This window comes from Ursus americanus, chromosome 16 (assembly GCF_024610735.1).
Source record: "Ursus americanus isolate L20-20 chromosome 16, mUrsAme1.1.p, whole genome shotgun sequence".
Lineage (NCBI taxonomy): Eukaryota > Metazoa > Chordata > Mammalia > Carnivora > Ursidae > Ursus > Ursus americanus.
In genome coordinates, this window is record NC_142142.1 from 9,755,238 (window position 1) to 9,774,544 (window position 19,307).

Here is a 19,307-nt window from a genome sequence, read left to right on the forward strand (position 1 = left end):
CAGTAGGGAGTTGAGAAGTTTCTTTTAAAACTCAGACTCTCTGAGGAGTCCCAGAAACACCAGAGAGTGGAATTTAGTGGGCTGAGATCCTGAATCACACAGGTGGGGCAGGAAGTGGTGGCATTTTAGGTACTACCATTAATGCGGCCTCACATTCAGGTCCCCAGGTGGATGAGACCTAGGTAATTCTTTTTTTTTTTTTTCAACTTTTTTTTAAAAGATTTTGTTTTTTTACGTCATCTCTACACCCAATACGGGGCTCAAACCTACAACCCCAAGATCAAGAGTCACGTGCTCTACCAACTGAGTCAGTCAGGGGCCCCTAGGAAATTCTTTTTAAGTGCGCAAAGGCAGATGAGTCAAATCATGTTTCCATTCCTCCCTCCAACTCTCTCCCCTCCACACACCCAAATAAACACTCAAAACACTCAACCAAGAAGGAAAGAAGCCCTTTAGTTCATGGTATTTGAAGGTCACAGATGACTCTTTTCCTCTCCTGAAAGGACCGACTTTCATGCAGTAAATTTTTAATTTCTACCTGAAAGCAATTACAGGAGGGTGCACAGCAGCTCTGTTGATTTATAATTAATTGGCCAATCTCTTTTTTACGTCAGTCAGATGTGGAAGAGCTAAAAAATAAGCCTTCAAAAAATTCCTCTTACACCCCGTAATGTCTGAGAAGCTGGCTCTGTCCTGTCTCTCGTGACAAGTTGCAGTGTTTTGCCTTTTAAAAGTTTCACCCTAATTATAACATATAAAAAGCTTCATTTTGTCTCGAAAACAGATGTCTTAAAATAGGGAGGTAGTCAATAGGTGGGTAAGGAGGACAAGATGCAAGGCTTCAGAGGAAAGCATTAGGCTCTCCCACTGGGTCCTTCCCGTGGCAGTTTTGGGAGAAGAGCTCTTTGAAGTGGCAGGAGACTATTGTATGGAGAGGCTGAGGTTTCCAGCTGTTCAGAGTGATGCTATTTTTATTATACCTTCTCTTGGCAAAAGGAATTAATACCATTTAAAATACGAGAGATTTGACTAATTTTTTTAGAAGCTAAGAGTATGCCCCAGTGACTGGATTCAGGAATGGGAATTGGGATGTGGTATTAGAAGCAGCTTCGGAGGGGCGCCTGGGTGGCACAGCGGTTAAGCGTCTGCCTTCGGCTCAGGGCGTGATCCCGGCGTTATGGGATCGAGCCCCACATCAGGCTCCTCCACTAGGAGCCTGCTTCTTCCTCTCCCACTCCCCCTGCTTGTGTTCCCTCTCTCGCTGGCTGTCTCTATCTCTGTCAAACAAATAAATAAAATTAAAAAAAAAAAAAAAGCAGCTTGGGAATGGGGGTCAGCAGCCCTGGCCTCTGGTTCTGGTGCTTCTGCTGCTTGGCTTGCTGGGTGATTTCTAGCTGGTGTTGAGCATGTCTGGTCCTGGTCAGTTCCTCTATCTACATGATGAAAGAGGATTTCTTTTATTTTACATTGTAAGACTTTGCATGAGGCTAAAAATATTGCTGAACAGACTGGATAAAGAGCTGCAGTAAAACAGATGAAACTTAGCAAGCTCTAATGTCCATGAAAATGTTAGGTCAGCTTCTGTGGTAAGATCTAGAAAACGCACCACGCAGACACAGGATGTGGGAGATGTAGCTTCCCCACTCGCGTGAGTAAAAGAGGACTTATGATATGGCGGCTAAAAAAGCTGGCGTTCCTTTAGGTGGCATTTTAAGGAAAACAGTGGTTAGAAAATAGAAGGTAACCATCCCCCTCTGCTCCGTGCTGGTCAAGCCTGAGAGGGGTCCAAGGGGAACGGGGAATAGGCCTCATGGGAGACCCAATGTCTCAGATGCCGATCCAAACAGGTAATAGGGCAGGCCGATGATGGAGTAGGTCGGATATGATCCCCCTAACTCGCCCAGACAGTCATGTGATCTATCCAGAAATGGAGACACAAATAGTTCTGAATAGATGAGGTATGTGGTGAAATGGAAAAAAGTGAAGAGAAAGGAGGACGCAGAAGCAGGCAGAGTCAGGTCATGAAAAGCCTTGTGATCAATGTTAATGGTGTTTATCTTTAGAACAAGCTGCTGAAGGGCGTCGAGCAGGGTGGTGATGGAATCAGAGGTGCCTTTTAGAAACATCCCTCTGGCTGATGGTCAAGAGGGTGGGTTGGGAGGCGATAAAGAGAAAGAAAAATGTGACAGGTCCATAGCTGTATCCCAAGTAGCAGGGGCTGTGTTGATGGGCTGCGGCCAGACTAAACAGGAGGGAACAGAAAGGGTCAAGGTTGAGAAACATTCAGGAAGCACAATTCATAGCCTCTGGTTACTGAATGGCTGTGCAGGGTGAGGGAGGGAAGAATGCAGGCTGATGCCCACGTTTCTCACTCGGACAACTGCACAGTTGATGGACAGCAGCTCCGGTCCCTGAGGCCAGGGACACAGGAGGGGGAGATCTCGGCACGGGCATGTGTGTGATGACTTCGGTATGATGGAGTAAAATATATGGGCTCGTAGCTCAGAAGATGGATGTGAAGTAGAGATATAAAGAAGACTTGGGAAAGGATGAAACCACAAAAAAAGAAGATAAAAACTAAGAAAAACAGTGGGTCGAGAGTGGACAACTGAGGACCATCAACACTGAAGGGGTTGGCAGAAGAAGAGGAATCCACAGAACATTTTGAATGTGGACAGACAAGTGGGACGAAAATAACAGTAATACTTGTTTGCAGCCGCATAGCTTTCAAAGCACAGTTATTTCAACCAATGCTCTGATGTAAGTAGGAGTACATTTATTCTCCCCATCTTATATATAAGGAAATAGAAATACCTAGGGGTGGAGACTTGCCTTACTTTATGCAACAAGGCTTCCCACTGAAAACAACTAAAATGACGAATAAAACCTAAAAAGAAAAAAGATCCATCATTTAAAAAACATACAAGAAGATGTGAAGACAGTAAAGCTGTAGTATGCCAAAATCTAAAAATCCAGAGACAGAAACCAAGCACAAGGAGGCACATTTGCCTTTTAGACTCTTGCTGATCTTGTTGAAACAGCATGTAATTGGAGACCCCCTACACAAACACAGGATCCTACACTCAGGAGAGCGAGAACTAGCATTAAACCCGCGCTCCTCATCCCACAGCTAGGGAAAAACTGCCACGGAATGAAAAGAAGGGAAGGGGAGGGCAGACTGGTCCTCTTGCAAAACTGTAGGCCAAATTTGTATCATCGGAGTGGCTCAGAGAATATCCAGCTAGTTTAGTTTAGTTTAAAATGGTTCCATACTGAGTGCCCCTAGGCACCTGGCCAAAATAAATGGAAAGGTTTATGGTATTGCAGACTAAATAATGTGGGCCAACTCTCCCTTGAGTATAAACTAGAAAATGCAGACAAAATATATATATTAAAAACAATTTTCTTTAAGGCATCTGGGAACTAACAAGCTGTGAGAAATTAAGGCGCTAAGATTTGGAAAAAGAAGGAAATCAAAGGCGATCTTGCAACATTTGGGGTCTCTTTTCCCCTAGGGCTACCTGATGACTCCAGAAATGGCAGAGAGGCTGAGATGCTGAGCAGAGATTCTGACAGCCTTGCTAGTCTAGGGGCAAGAGTCCAGGGTGCACCAGAGACGGGGATTCCTGATAAACTGCCCCTGCTGTAAGGACTAAATCCTAGGGGGAGGTGTGAACTAGCAGAGACTGAAGCCTAGCTTCAAATAATTATGCATAAACTATACAATCAAAAAAATATCTAGAGCTGGGGAGAATAAAAATGATTTGGGTTGCCCAAAGGGAGAGTCACAGCCTCTTATCGTTTCCTATTCACATTTAAATTAAAAACAATTAAACTTAAATAAAAACAAAATTTCAGTTCTTCAGTCACACTGCTCATATCTCAGGTGGCTACCATATTGGACAATGCAGATATAGAACACTGCCAACACTGCAGAAAATTCTATCAGACAGTCCTAAACGAGGCCTTTGAAGGATTACTAGACAATATCTGCCATCGGTGCTGTCTGTGGATATGAAAGGTATGGTGGTCTATCACTCCAAGTAGGGGATTACGGAAGAACGGAAATTTAGCCTGTGAATGAACCCAGTGAAGTCATCAGCCTACTTTGTGGTTATCTCCCCAGTTCCTGAATATATAATTAGAATGGACATACCGAGCAACTGACAGAATAACCACATTTGTTTCCTGACCAACAAAGTAAGGACTTTCTAGAAGGAAGGGACAAATTGAAGCCCTAGGAAATCTGCTTCTAGAACCGCAAGCCTAAAGTTATTCTGTATCCCTGAGGTAATTACAGAGATTACTGCCATCACTAAAGACAATAAAGATAAAAGGATATCGAGTCTTATGATATTCCTGCTTAACTTGTTTATTTGGCTTGTGTAGAAGACAGATCATGAAGAATGACTACACATTACTGCAGACTTAATCACGTGGGGACTCCAGTTTCGCTGCTGCCCCACGTGTGGACTCTTCTTACTCCAGTACATCAACACAGCCCCTGGCACGCGGGATACAGCTTAGGACCCATCAAATGTTTCTTTCTCTTTACCGATGAACAAGAACTGCCAGGAGCAGTCTGCTTTTGCCTGATGGGGACAACAGTACATCTCTGCCCTCCTCTCTCAGGGCCGCATCGCCTCTTGCAGCCCGTCATCATCTATTACACATCTGTTTCAGTACTGCACAGAACCTCAGGTTGATTGGACCTGATGAGCAGGAAGTTGCAAATACTCAGATGATTTAGGAAGATGCATGTGTGTCCGAGGATGGAGGGAAACCCCACAAAAATTCAAGAAACTACCTACCACCTTGATTAATTTTCTTGATGGCCAGGTATCTGGGAGCATGCTGGGATACACCTCCAATGTGAAAGACATAATCCTTCCCCTTGCACCACCTCTTACTTAAGAAAAAGGCACAAAGCAACTTTGTTGGCCGTTTTGGACTTGGGAAGCAATGTATCAAATATTTGTGCTGTTCTGATCCATTTACTGAGTATCCCATGAGGATGCCAGTTTTGTGTGGGGTCTAACTGCAGTGCAAGCTGCTCTCTGGGCCTTATGTCATTAGCCAAAGGCGTTGGGCAATATGACTCAGCAAGTCCAACCATGCTCTAAATGTCTAAGGCAAATAGGTGTGCTGTATAGTACAGGGTTACCACACATCCTGGTTTTCAAGGACACTCTGGGTTTTCACCAAAATAATTAATAGTGTTCCTTTTCCCTCTCGAGTTTGTCCTAGTTAGATGGATAGATTATGTGGTCTCTCTATGAACGGAGCCTTTTATAGGGCCCAATTGCAGAATTATTTTTTAAGTTTTTTTTTTTAAGTAATGTCTACACCCCGCATGGGGCACGAACTCATGACCCCACGATCTAGAGTCAAACGCTCTTCCAACTGAGCCAGCCAGACACCCCTGCAGAATAATTTTGGAGTAAAGTTATGCCCTATTCTTTTTTTATTTGAGAGAGCCAGCACAAGCAGGGGGAGGAGCAGAGGGAGAGGGAGAGGGAGGGGACAAACAGACTCCCTGCCGAGTGGGGAGCCCGACGCAGGGCTTCATCCCAGCACCCCGAGATCATGACCTGAGCTGAAGTCAGACGCTTAACCAACTGAGCCACCCAGGCACCCCAGAGTTATGCCCTATTCTGTGGATAACTATTTTCCTTTTGAAAAATAGTTTCTGGCTTACTACCCCATGTTGATGAAGACTGAACAGCTGATCACAGGAACACGAAGTGACCAGGCGACCTGGCCGGCTCATCGTGACCTGAATGTGCAGCAGAATTCCCTCACCAAGTGAAAGCAACACGGGAGATCCAGCTCAAGCAAGTCGTGTGAAGGACGTGGAAAAATCGTGTGAAGGACTATGGCTCAGATTCCTATGATGCCTACTCCCGCGGTACTGTTACCTCTCCATAAACGCACAACTAAGGTTCTATGAGCCGCTGAGGTAGGAGAAAACCCCTTAGCTGGGTTTACAAATGATTGTGCATGAAATGCTGATGTTAAAGATAGACTGTTACAGTATTACAACTTTATACGGGGGTGACTCTGAAAGACAAGGGAAGAGAAATCCTCCCAATAGGTAAAACGTAGAGCAATATATCTGTTTGTGTGGTTTATGCTGATTCATGGGCAGTGGCTGATGGTTTAGCTAAACAGTCCAAGTTTGGAAAAAAAATAATGTAAAACTGTTGACAGGGAGGTGTAAGGGGAAACTATGTGAAAGGACCCGTCAGAATGGATGAGGATTATTTGCCTCCCATGTGAATGCTTCCCAAAGGCTACCCACTTTAGAGGAGACTCTCAATGACCAGGTGGACAAGATGACCCATTCCATGGAGTCAGTTGGCCTCTCTCCTCGGATACCCTAGTGCTTACAAAATGGCCTTAGCACAGGCATGGAGGTTACACACATCCCCTCACCAGAGCAGATCTGGCTACCGCCCCTGCTGAGTACCCACACCGCCATAGCAGAAGCCAATGTTGAGCCCCTAACATGGCATCATTTCTGAAAGAATCAGCCAGCCGTCTAGTGGGAGGAGGACTACAGTGAGCACCTTCCTTCATAAGACGAGCAGTGATTTATTTTCCTTAACAGAATAAACACGTATTTTGGAAATAGATTTACATTCCCTGATAGTCTACCAGCATCACCATCTGGGGACTTATAGAATGTCTTCTTCTTTACCCTGGTACCTCACATAACACTGCTTCTACCCATGGAACACATCTGATAGCAAATACGTGTAATAATGAGCCCATAAACATGGGATTCACTTTTTTACCATGTACCCCATCATGTAGAAGGTAAAGTGGTTTTTTTTTTTTTTAAGATTTTATTTATTTGACAGAGATAGAGACAGCCAGCGAGAGAGGGAACACAAGCAGGGGGAGTGGGAGAGGAAGAAGCAGGCTCATAGCAGAAGAGCCTGATGTGGGGCTCGATCCCAGATCGCCGGGATCACGCCCTGAGCCGAAGGCAGACACTTAACCGCTGTGCCACCCAGGCGCCCTGGTAAAGTGGTTTTTTAACAACTTATTTATTGCACCAGCTAAGAGACTACCCTCTGTGCTGTTGGGGCTCCGACTACTTATAGGATAAGGTTTCACAAAAACCAGCAACCAATACTGATGCTATTTTTCTCATAACCAGAACGTAAGATCTAGGACTTAATGGAAAGAATTGAGAACAGATCTTCTTACAATCATCCAGTTGCAGAATTTTTGTTTCCACTCCTGCAAGTAGGGACCTTAGTTGCCTAGGGAGGAATACTTTTACAGGGGACACAAAGAATACTTCCTCTTAACTAGAAGTTGAGATTGCTACTGGCCACTTGGGTTCCTCAAGCCACTAAACCAATAGACAGAAAAAGAGGAGCTTACTATATTGGCTGGGTGATTGATACTGATTATCAAAAGTAGGTATGATTGCGGTTATACCTTGAGGACAAAAAGAAATATGACTGGAATCCAGGGAATTATAAGGTGTTCCTCTTAGAAGTGTCATGTCCATTAGTCAAAGTTAATGGAATTTTTGCAAGATGAAAAGAGTTCTGAAGACGGATGGTGGTGATGGTAGGACAATAATGTGAAGGTACTTATGTGAATGTCACTGTACATTTAAAAATAGTTAATATAGGGGACGCCTGGCTGGTTCAGTCAGTAGAACACCTGACTCTTGATCTCAGGGTCGTGAGTTTGAGCCCCATGTTGGGTACAGAGATTATTTAAAAAAAAATTTTTTTTAATGGTTCAGATGGTAAATTTTATGTTATGTACATATCACCAAAATTTTAAAAAGCATTAATAGAAGACTACCACAACCCAATAAAAAAGCATTCATAACTCTGATCCTTCAGGAATGATCATTTAGGGTATCATGCCAGTTAAAGAGCCCAAACAGCCAAGGTGCTAGATAAGGGAGAAGGAAACATTAAGTAGGTGATAGAAGAAGGATTCATAAATATGTACGATGGCCTCCTGATCAGGTAAGAAGAGATTATCATAGCAAATATGTATATTTTCTTCCCTGCTTGTTATGTGTGTGTAAATTGCTAGTGGTGAATGACTTTGCAACTTAGTTTTTAGGTTATAAAATATCCACATGGCATTGTGATTGCTTTAGAAGAGAAAATAATATCATCCAGAAATGGATACAATGATCGATGGAATGGTGTCTCATCCCTTTCTAGAAGACGGTGAAAGTCTTCGTGGAAGAGGAAACCTTCCATGAAGGAACCTTCATGAAAAATGAAAGCATATCGTGGTTGCTAGTGTTGTAAGGAAATTAAACATGGAGAGAAGGAGAGGAGATGCTGGGTTTCCAAGGGTTGGGAAGCACCAGTCATCTGCCTGTTTGCTCTTGAACTTTATTCCTTTCCTCCCTGCTCTGCTATGCATTATAAGGGGCCGGGGCCACTGCTGAGCTACACTTCCCAGACCACCTTTCCAACTGGCTTCCAGTGAGATCCTGCCAAGCGAGGGACTGGTGAGCCCGGAAGGCCAGCACAGGGGGAGAAGCAGTTCTCTCATTTGGTTTCTGGAGCGTGCTGGCGGCAGCAGCACTGCAGCACCGGCATCCGTGCCGGTGGAGGTTCCAGCCCTGACTGAGCGGCGCACCTGTGGCCGATCTGGAACCACAGCAGCAAGCTCTGTAAAAGCCCAGCAGCAGGGACAGGCTCGTGCGCCCCAGTCCAGGAGTGTGGGGGCACCTGATCTCTGGGTATCCACCTTCTTCCTTCTTGCTCTCCCAGCCCTGTCACCGCCTATGTAACCAATTCCCTCTATTTATTGTTGCTAATAAATAGAATAAAGGTACTCTGATTATGATTTTTTTTCAAGAGTCCTTATCTTTTAGAGGTATACACTGGATTATTTACAGGTGAAACTACGCAAATCTGCTGTACTCATTTATAGCCGGATATGTCTGAGATTTTTCTTAAGAATAATTGAAGGGGGGGCTGGGTGGCTCAGTAGGCTAAGGGTCTGCCTTCAACTCAGGTCATGATCCCAGGGTCCTGGGATTGAGGCCCATGTCAGGCTCCCTGCTCAGTGGGGACAGCTTGCTTCTCCCTCTCCCTCTGGCACTCCCCTAGCTTGTGCTCTCTTGCTCGATCTCTCTGTCAAATAAATAAATAAAACCTTAAAAAAAAAGGAATAAGGTTGGGTGTGGTGGGGTATAGATGAAGGATTGGCTGTGACCTCCGAACTGTCAGTCAATAATTGTTAGGTGACAGGTACATGGAAGTTCATTTTGCCATTGACTCTACTTCTATGTGTGTTTGAAATTTTCCATAATAAAATGCCAACTATTATCTCTCCCCATGAAAAATAATTAACTCCCCTCAATTTGCAATACCTCAAATGGTTTTTTATTCCCGACTAGACCCTGACCAACGTATGTCTGGTCATAGAGAAAGCCTGCCGAAGATGAAGCCAACACCGAGGGAAAAAAGATGTGTGCATGTGCCTGAGAAAGTGACCGAGAGAAAGACGAGACAGAGGTTACACACATGCTTCAGAAATACACTGAGATGCACGCAGAGCCCTGACAACATCCTGTGCGCCTGTGTCCAGCCATCGGCAAACGCAGCGTCCAATTAGGACTTTTGGACTTCACAGTACATAAGCCAATACATTCCCTTTCTGTTTTGTTTTTTTAAGATTTATTTCTTTATTTGCGAGAGAGAAAGAGAACGCACGTGGGTGGAGGGAGAGGAAGCAAATTCTTAAGCAGACTCTCCACTGAGTGCAGACCCCAATGTGGGCTTGATCCCATGACCCCAAGACCATGACCTGAGCCAAAACCAAGAGACGATGCTCAACTGACTGAGCCACTCAGGTGGCCGTAAATTCCCTTTTTGGATAAGCTAGTTTGAGCTGACTGCTGTCACTTGCAAACAAAAGGAGCCTAATGAATTCCCTAATGTAATGATCATTACTATTATCCAAACCCCTTGGGTAACTAACCAACCACTCTCATCACTATAAACTCCATCACATCTGCCATCATCACAACAAACGTTCACCATGACTTTCGCCTTCACCATCTCTAAACTGGCTAACTTCCACTGAATACGTACTTGTGCAAAAGCACTGGATCCTCATCCAGGTGCTTCAGAGCAAAGATGGCGAAGACAGAGCCTCTGTCCTTATAGTGCTCGCGATCCTTTTGGGAGACTCTCTTCCATTTATCTATCTATTTCCATATATTTACATATTTATGAGACAAAGTCACAATGGAACATATAAACTTCTAAAGTAAGAGGGAAAACATTAAATGCAACAGATGCTTAGAGAAGGAAGGAAGAAGTATGGTCTAAAGCAGTCAGGGAAGGCTTCTGATAGGGAAAGGAGGAGGGTCTGAGCAGACCCTTGAAAACATGCAGAATCCACATAAGAGGAAAACATAATGGTCATAAGCATGGTCTTTGGAGTCAGATGGACTTCGTTAAATTCTGGCTCAGTCACTTATCGGCAGTTATTTAACATAACTGTGCCTCAATTTCCTCATCTATAAAACATGGATAATAATAGAACACCTACTTCATAGGGCTGCTTTGAGAATTAAATGAGTTAATACGTATTTAGTGCTGCGAACAGTGTCTGGCACATAGTAAGCACGATGTATATGGCATTAGCGTTATTATACATTCTCGTCCGAAGGCATAGCCTGAACCAAGGTGCAGAATGGGAACATACAAAGCTTAGTAGGTTTGTGAAGGGGAATAGCGTGGCAAGAGCAACAGCCATAATTTACCAACGACCAATCAGAGACAGGGAGAGTGACTTGCTAGATACCTGAGTGTCTCCTAACAGCCCAGCAGGGTGTGAAGACACCCGTCTGAGGCCTAATCATTCTTCGGGGCCCTGCTCCCATGACTGCCTTTCCTAGGAGCTTTAGTAGGCAGCATTTTCCCTGGTTTGAGCACTCATAGCCTGTCTTCATAGCACTTCTGAGCTGCTCTGGGCTATTTCCTTGCATACTTGCACCCAAAAGTTCATGAGGGAACACATGGGACGGACCCTAGGATGTAGAACTTACTGTTCTGTGACAGCCAAATTGGGTGGCAGGGAGGTGAGCCCGTTGCCTGTAAGGAGCAGGACACGGAGGTGTGGCAGAATCCCCAGATCACAGATGGCCTCTGTAGTCAGGCTGTTGAAGGAAAGGTCCAGGAACTATGGTACAAAGATAAAAGATGGGAGAACAGAAGTACTAGGCATGACAATGACGCTCATACACGAGGTGGGAGCTAACTCCTTTTTTTTTTAACCTTCTAGGCAACCCCATCACTCATAAGCCTAAAACCTTCTTGACTCTCTGGATGAACATTCAAGGCCTACCATAGTCAGTGCCTGGCCTATTTGCTAGCCTTAGCTCCTCTGTAAATCTTGATTTATCCTCTGGTGCTGACCAGACTCCTTCCCCATTCCCTGCACCACCCTACCTAGAAAGCTTTGCTTGAGCTTTTCACTCAACCAGGAGAGCTTTTCACTCTCCATGTATCTGAATCTAAGGCCCAGAAGGCCAACTCAAAAGCTGCCTCCTTATAAATCCTTTCCTAATTTCCCAGCCAGATGGAATCTCTCTCTCCCCTGAATTTGAGTACTTTACCTAGGATACTTCTCATGGTCAACCAGGTGCCTGATAGGTGGGTACACATCCGAGGAATAGGGATGTTGGTGCATGGATGTGCCTAGCATAGTCCTGGCACGCAATGGTAGGCTAGACCATAAACTCCCTGGTCAAGGGCCATGCTACTGTATCACTATATCCTTGTAACCTAGCGGAGGACCTGGTACACAGTAGGTGCATATAAAAAATCAGCTGAAATGAACTGGCTTAGGAGGGCAATGACCCAAACTGTCACTATCGACCACTTCTAACTGGCCACCTAGATTCATGAGATAGTTGACTGGGTCAGGGGCCAGCCAGGAAACTGAGTTTCTATCTACAAAGACAAAGACAATTGGGATAAATGATATCAACCCAATCTTTATTCTTTCTCTTTTGGGCCTCTCTAGACACTCACTTTAGCTCTCACGTATAAGTCGGCTTCCTTTCCTCCCCCTCTATCCACACACACTCACCGAAACCTATTGAATCGGGACATTTCGGGATGTTACCCAGCCGGCTGACCACATCAGTGTTACACGTCAGTCAGACACAAAAACAAATGGCTGTAGGGCACTGCCAGAGAAGGACTGGATTTGGTCTGACTCCACTCTAGTAATCAATTGATGGGTCCTGTAGACCCGAGTTTAAATACTGGCCAAATGTGTGATTTGGGCAAATTTCCTAACCTGAGCTTCTATAAAGTAGAAATAATGAATTCTTATGAGATATTATGTAAATAAAACCTTTAGCATGAGTCTGCCACATAGTAAGTACTTAGGTAATGCTGGCTGTCATCATTATAACCATCTCTTCGTTCAAGGACCATATGCTGAAGGCTCACTCTGTACCAGTCTGTCCTCTGCTAGCTCACAGCCTAGCTGGTCAGCTAGACACATATATGTGTCTACTAAGTAGCAATGCTGCTGGCATAGAGGTCTGAACACAGACCAATGGCGGCACAAAGACAGGAATAGTCCGCTCTGCCAGAGGATCCAGCAGGCCTCCCACAGCAGGTGACACTTGAGCTGTCCTCAGAGACTAGTTGGTATTCACCAAATTGTTAAAGGCAAAAAGACAGGCAGTGCAGCTGGGAGACAGGAGGTAGCCTACATTGCCCTAAGAATTGCAAATAGTTTGGGTATGACTAGAGTCCGTGGTATAAAAAAGGGTTTGATAAGACTGGGGAGGCCGTGAAAGGTGCCAAGCACCAAAGGAGTGTTGATTTCATGCTGCCATCAGCAAATTCCAAGTTTTGAGAGTTCACACAAAGGGGTGATTCCACTTGGCAGGGGCCAAGAGAGAAACCTTTAAGGAGGAAGACCTAGAAAGCTGGCTCGATAATTATAGGTAAAGGTGGGGAAAATCCTCTCCCTCGTACCCATATGTGGGCAGTCAATAAGACCTATGATCCTGTCTCCTTAATATCTCTCATACTGCTCCCTTCAACTCATGCTTCAAGCAGCAGCTATACCTATCATCCACTGGATACTTCAAACTCCTTAGTGAGGCTTCCAAGGCTTCCCACAGTCTCTCTTCTCCTACCTCTCCAGGCTCCTCTATCACTACTCTAGTGTGTTTCGCTTTCCATTCCAACCACACTGCGCTGTTTCATCAGTGTGCTAGCTCGGGAGTTGGTAAACTAACACCTCTCCTCCATGTCCATCCTGCTGCCTGTTTTGTGTGGCCTGTGGGCTAAGAATAATGTTTACACTTTTAAATGGTTGAAAAAAGATCAAGTGAAGATTACTATGTGAAAATTATGTGAAATTCTAATTTCGGCATCATCGAGTTTTATTGGAACACAGCCATGCTTGTTTGTTTACATAGTTATCTGTGGTTGTTTTCCTTCGGTAACAGCAGAGTTGACTAGTTATGACAGTTGTGACTGGTTATGACCATACAGACCACTAAGCTTCAAACATTCACTTTACGGAAGAAGTTTGCTGACCCTTGTCCTAGCTGGTTTGGCTACTTAATGTTGGGGCCAAATCTGCTCTCCACAGAATTAAGGGCAGCTTAAAGAAATGAATAGTCTTAGAATCGCAGGTCACAGAACTTCACAGCTGACGGAGAATTTGCAGAGGGGGATGCTTAAGTCCTAGAGAAAGGAAGTGATGTGGCCAAGGAGCTATGTCAAAATAGTGGCAGCACCAAGACAAGAAACAAGGTCTCCTGACTCTCAGGGTAGGGTTCCAGCTGAGCCTTTTCCAGACCGGTATACAGAAAATCAAATCATGGCAAAGTTAAGTTTTTCTAAATTGACTGCTGAAGAATTCTACTGCTCGGATGGCAGCCTTTCTGGCAAACAAGAACAAAAGATTCCTAACCTGCATCTGCTGAGTCATATCAAGTTTTATTACACATCGAAGTATTCATTACTGTGAACTGCAAATTCAGGACTTTTGACAGTTTTATGCTTTTTCTTAGAGAGACCTTGTAAATCACAGAGATAGGAACAAATGATTAGCCAAGAGATTTCCTCTTCTCATTTATATTCGACATCGTGACTTTGGTCTGCTCTCTTATGTAAATAAATTCCTTTGGGTAAGGCTGGGTCTGCTGGATAAATAATCTTTATCAGAAGCTATCAAACTAATACGTAGGGCATCTAGGGGCGCCTGGGTGGCTCAGTCGTTAAGCGTCTGCCTTCGGCTCAGGGCGTGATCCCGGCGTTTCGGGATCGAGCCCCACATCAGGCTCCTCTGCTGGGAGCCTGCTTCTTCCTCTCCCACTCCCCCTGCTTGTGTTCCCTCTCTCACTGGCTGTCTCTATCTCTGTCGAATAAATAAATAAAATCTTAAAAAAAAAAGAAAAGACGTAGGGCATCTAAGTCAATCATGATCCATCAGTAGATCCAAGCTAGTCAGCTGTGGGGTCAGAGCCTATAGTCGTGTCCCCTCCCCAGGGCCCATGCACTTGAAATAGGGATTTGAAATAGTAGGGGTGAGGAAGACAAGACGCCTGGCACGACACATGACAATGCATGACACACACAAATAACTACTTTTTTAAAAAAGTAAAATAACAAAAAGAACGGAAGTTCATAAGAAGCTCCCAGGCCTGTAGGTAAAGGAAATGGCTACCCGTATCTCTAGCATCTGGAATCTGTTTCCCACTGTTTACACTAAAATCTAGCACACAATGTTTTTTTTAACATAGCAAAAAATTATACCAGTTGTTGTCAATTTACACTTTCTCTGTTTCATTGGACTTTCAAGAGCTCTGCTTCCCTGACAAATCTGAGGATACCTCCTGTTCCAAATCATAGTAAATCACCCCATCCTCAATCTGAACTCGAAGCCGCGGAGAGAAGTTACCATTACATACAGTAAGGCATGTTTCAAGAACAAAAGGACATATCATCGATTTTAGAACATTGCCATCCCAAGCAGTTAAAGCTTTTTAAAATTTTGGCATACAAAGGCCATCAAGTCTGAAATATTCACTCTTGTGGAAGAACTCCCTCTCTCTCTCTCTCTGGCAAGACTAAGTTAAGTGAGGCTTTTGTGAAGAGTGGCTGACCCTTGATGTTGGTAGGTTAAATAAGTTAAGTTATCAACTCTTTGGGGTCAACCCCAAGGCTTATGACGCACAGACATTCTGCTGAGATCTGAATCTAAAACCCTTGTACTCTAAGGCCAGCACGTGGGGAAGAGCCCCTTATTCAGTCAATGAGCCTGGCCAGATGCCCAGCCCCACACCTTGCTCCAACTCTAATCTCCATGCACGCAGTGACGTTCAGAGGATCACAAAAGCTTTGTTGCTTTGTGAAAAATGGCCCTAAAATTTTCGTGGAAGTTGAAGAGGTGATTAACTTGAAGTGTGAGAAGATGCATAGAAAATGCATCACCAGAGGAAATTTAATTTAGGAGAAAGCTAAAAATGCAAATGAACCTTTCTGTATTTTTGAATCTGGGGTTTGGAGAACAGCTGTGGATGTACAAATGTCAAGAGGGTGCTATAGAACTCATAGGATTCCTGTTTTATCTCACAGTCACCTCTGGGCCTAGAGACTAGGCCTTTAGCCTCCCTTACCTGAGCCCACTGGAGCCAATCTGGCACATTTGGACCAGGATGGGTCTCCGGCATCAGTCCATAATGCCTCTGGTTCAGCTGGTCCAATCGGCTGTGCCTAGCACTTAACCTCCAAGGCTCCTCAACCCCCAATGCATCCAGATTTCCCCTCAAATTCTGCTTCCTATAGTACTTTGTTTCAACTCAATTTTCTGCACCGACTCCTTTGGCGTGATGTTTGGCATTTATTTTCTAGAACCATGCACAATGGCCATAGGTATGATATAGTCTCACCTATTTGCCACTGCTGCCACTACCACTACCCTCATCATCACCACCAACCCCACCACCCTCTGCAGAGGACTGCTGCGAAGCAAGAGTCTGGCTGAAAAGGCCCAGAGAACTCCTTCCCAACAGTTATAACCAGTAGAGACCTATACACCCATTCTTTGTAGGGAAACAGGTGGGCACCAAAAACTCCCTACCTCCAACTTACTTCCAAGAACTTAAAGTCTCCATATTTCACATAGACTGTTTTGATTCCATTAAATGCGAGCTCCAGTTCCTTTAAGGTTGGAAATGTATGAAATACCTCTATAGGGAGCGGAGAAAGAGAGAATCAGCTACTAGTGAAGGACGTAAGAGAAAGATGTTAACAATGGTCATTTACTGGGTTCCCACTGGGTTAGGCCAAGCTTATGGTCAGGTGCTTTGTACATATGGCCTCTAAATCTCTAACAACCCTGAACAATAAGGATTACTACTCTCATTCTACTGCTGAGGAAATTGAAGTTCGGCTAGGCTAAATGATTTGCTAGAAATGGAATTGCTGGGAAGTGAAAGGGCCAAGAATTGAATCTATGTCTAACTCCAAAGCCCACTTAAAAATTAGCTTTGTTATTTCTTATTATAAAGGTAAAACATGTCTACCAAAAAAAGTTAAAAAATATAGAAAAACAAAAGTGCCCTTTAATCTCAACATCCAGAGATAACCATGTATAATAAATACCCCAGAATTTTTCTCATGTGTACAGTGAAACACACACACACATCTTTTTACACAAATGGAATCATACCATACACATCGTACTGTGATTTGCCTTTTTCCCTTAACAATATGACTTAATGACTGTTCCGTGTCGGGGTCCCTGGGTGGCGCAGCTGGTTAAGTGTCCAACTCTTCGTTTTGGCTCAGGTTGTGATCTTAGGGCTGTGAGACTAAGCCCTGCTTTCAGCCCTGTGTCAAGCCCTGCATCGGACTGCACACTTGTGTAGAATCTGTTTTAGTTTCTCTCTCCCTCTCCCTCTGTCCCTCCCCTCCACCCCTCTCTCTCTCTCAAATAAATAAATCTTAAAAAAAAGCTTGTTCTGGGGCGCCTGGGTGGCTCAGTCATTAAACCTCTGCCTTCAGCTCAGGGCGTGATCCCAGGGTCCTGGGATCAAGCCCCACAACAGGCTCCTCCGCTGGGAGCCTGCTTCTTCCTCTCCCACTCCCCCTGCTTGTGTTCCCTCTCTCGCTGGCTGTCACTCTCTCTCTCTCTCTCTCTCTCTGTCAAATAAATAAATAAATAAAATCTTAAAAAAAAAAAAAGCTTGTTCCATGTCAAAGCATACAGATCTGCATGATGTCTGAGTTATGCTCTATATTACAGACATACCCTAATTTATTTAACCATTCCCCTATTGATAGCCTTTGGGCTAGCTGGATAAAAAGAAAGAACATTTTTCTCCTTCTGTATGAGAACTGGGCTTGGGGTTAACTTTCTAGCCCTTTTCCCTGGTAATCTGGAACAGAAATATTATTATGGTACAAATGAGCCAGACTGGTAAGTCACATCTGGACTAGGAGAACTGTAAATGAACTGAAGGGGCACCATAACTTTGGGCTTCCCTGTGTGGTGACTCCCCAAAATAGATGTCCTTTGCTGGGACTCTAGGAGCTATGTCTATGGAGTGTTACAATAGCTATTTGCTCCTGTGGGGAAGGAGGCTTCTAAGCCTGAGTGGCTCCTGCATCTACCGAACGAGAGTCTCACTGTCTTGGCTCTGAGCAGGGGGCTGCAGAGTGGCCCACTGATGGCTGCATGGACTGCAACAGGCACTGCTGCGAGGACGCCCCTGAAGGGGAGTTGCCGATGCTGTGCTGCAGGCATACTGTGTGGAATGACCTAGAGCCTTCTGGTGGCAAGTGGGGCCTCTGGTGGTCTTGGCAATCAGAATGGTCAGTAGAGCCCAAGAAAAAGACTGCTTGGTAGGTATTTCAGGATATTTCCAATGAACGTCCTGGTACAAGTATGTTTCTGTAGAATAAATTCCCAAAAGGGAAACTACTAGATTAAAGGCAATGAGTATTTTAAGAGACATTGCCAAACTGTCTTCCAAAGATGCTGCACCAATTTATGACTCTTCTGCCATTTGAATGCGAGAGTAACCATTTCCCATCAATGCTGGCTGTCATCAATCAGTCCTTCTCACGTTTGCCAATATTTCATAGGCAAAAAATAGGATTTTGATGCTGTTTTCATTATTAGTGAGGTTGAGCATTTTCATGTGCCTATTGGTCTTCGTATTTCAAGCCCAACTTCCTGACAGACCGCACTGTTTCCGCAAGGGCAGGGACTGGGTCACAAGCTTCTTTAAAAACACCCAACCTCAAGCATTAGAAACTGAATTCACCCTATTTCTCCCCAGACTTGCCTCTCCTCTAGTGCTCTCTGCTCTCAGTAAACCCCCTTGGCTCCTTCTTTCCATGGGCCCATGAGCCACCATGTCGTGTTATGTCTACCTCCTCCTGAATCTCTCTTGCCATCGCCCTCACCCCTACTGCTTGGCTCAGGCTTCCCCCCCGGGCCCCTGGGAAAAACGAAATCATCTCCCAGGTTTCCTGGTCCCCATCTTCTTCTCTTATCACTCACGCTTCTCATGGCCCCCATTTCTCTATTTAAAAGCCTTCCAAGGCTCTCTGTTGCCTGCAGGATTAGGGACAACTCAGGGTCCTTGAGACTCTAGTCCCTGCCAGCCTTTCTGGTCTCCATTTCCCCTACTCGCAGCCCTTGCAAACATACGAAGCCTCTGTAGCTTTCTGATCAGGCACTGCTGTCCTGCATCTGCTCTGCTGGACTGAAATACCTTCTCATTCCTGTTCAGTTTTTAGGTCTCAGCTAGGTGCCCCTCTCCTCAGAAGTTTCTCCTGACACTGGTCTGGGTTGGTGTCCCACTTATATGCTTGCAGTCTTTTCTGATTTCCTCTCTCACTGCACTTACCATGTCCTGCTATAATTGTCTGTGTATGAGCCCATCTTTCCCACCCAACTATGAGCTCACCAGAACAGGAACTGGACGCATTCATTTCTAAACGCCAAGTGCTCACGTAGTCCTGACAGCCAGCAGGGGTCGCTGTGGACTTGCTGAATGCACGAGAAGCCCTTATACTCCCGTAGGAGCTCTTACAGGCTTAAAAACAATTTCATGGATCTATCTCATCTCAGCCTACAAGGCATCCTGCCTTGGGGAGGAAGAAAGGAAGGGAACTGTCTCCCTTTACAGATAGAGAAGCGGCAGCTCAGAGAGCAACACTCGAAGTACGCAGTGCCAGCTCTGGGCTGAAATCCTGGTCTGGGTGTTCCCCAGCACGCTGCGTATGGCACTCCAAAAAAGAAGTGCG

The 19,307-nt window shown here is 44.8% G+C and overlaps 1 protein-coding gene across 1 annotated transcript in view; it reads right to left on the reverse strand.

Annotated features, from left to right (window-relative positions):
• Positions 1-19,307, reverse strand: part of XRRA1 (X-ray radiation resistance associated 1) — a 58,819-nt gene that overhangs the window by 24,048 nt on the left and 15,464 nt on the right. Inside the window, exons 7-8 of the mRNA XM_045816222.2 lie at positions 16,140-16,237; positions 11,057-11,190 (exon numbers count right to left, since the gene is read on the reverse strand). Coding sequence (XP_045672178.2) covers positions 11,057-11,190; positions 16,140-16,237 — 232 coding nt within the window. The remainder of the gene's footprint in view (positions 1-11,056; positions 11,191-16,139; positions 16,238-19,307) is intronic.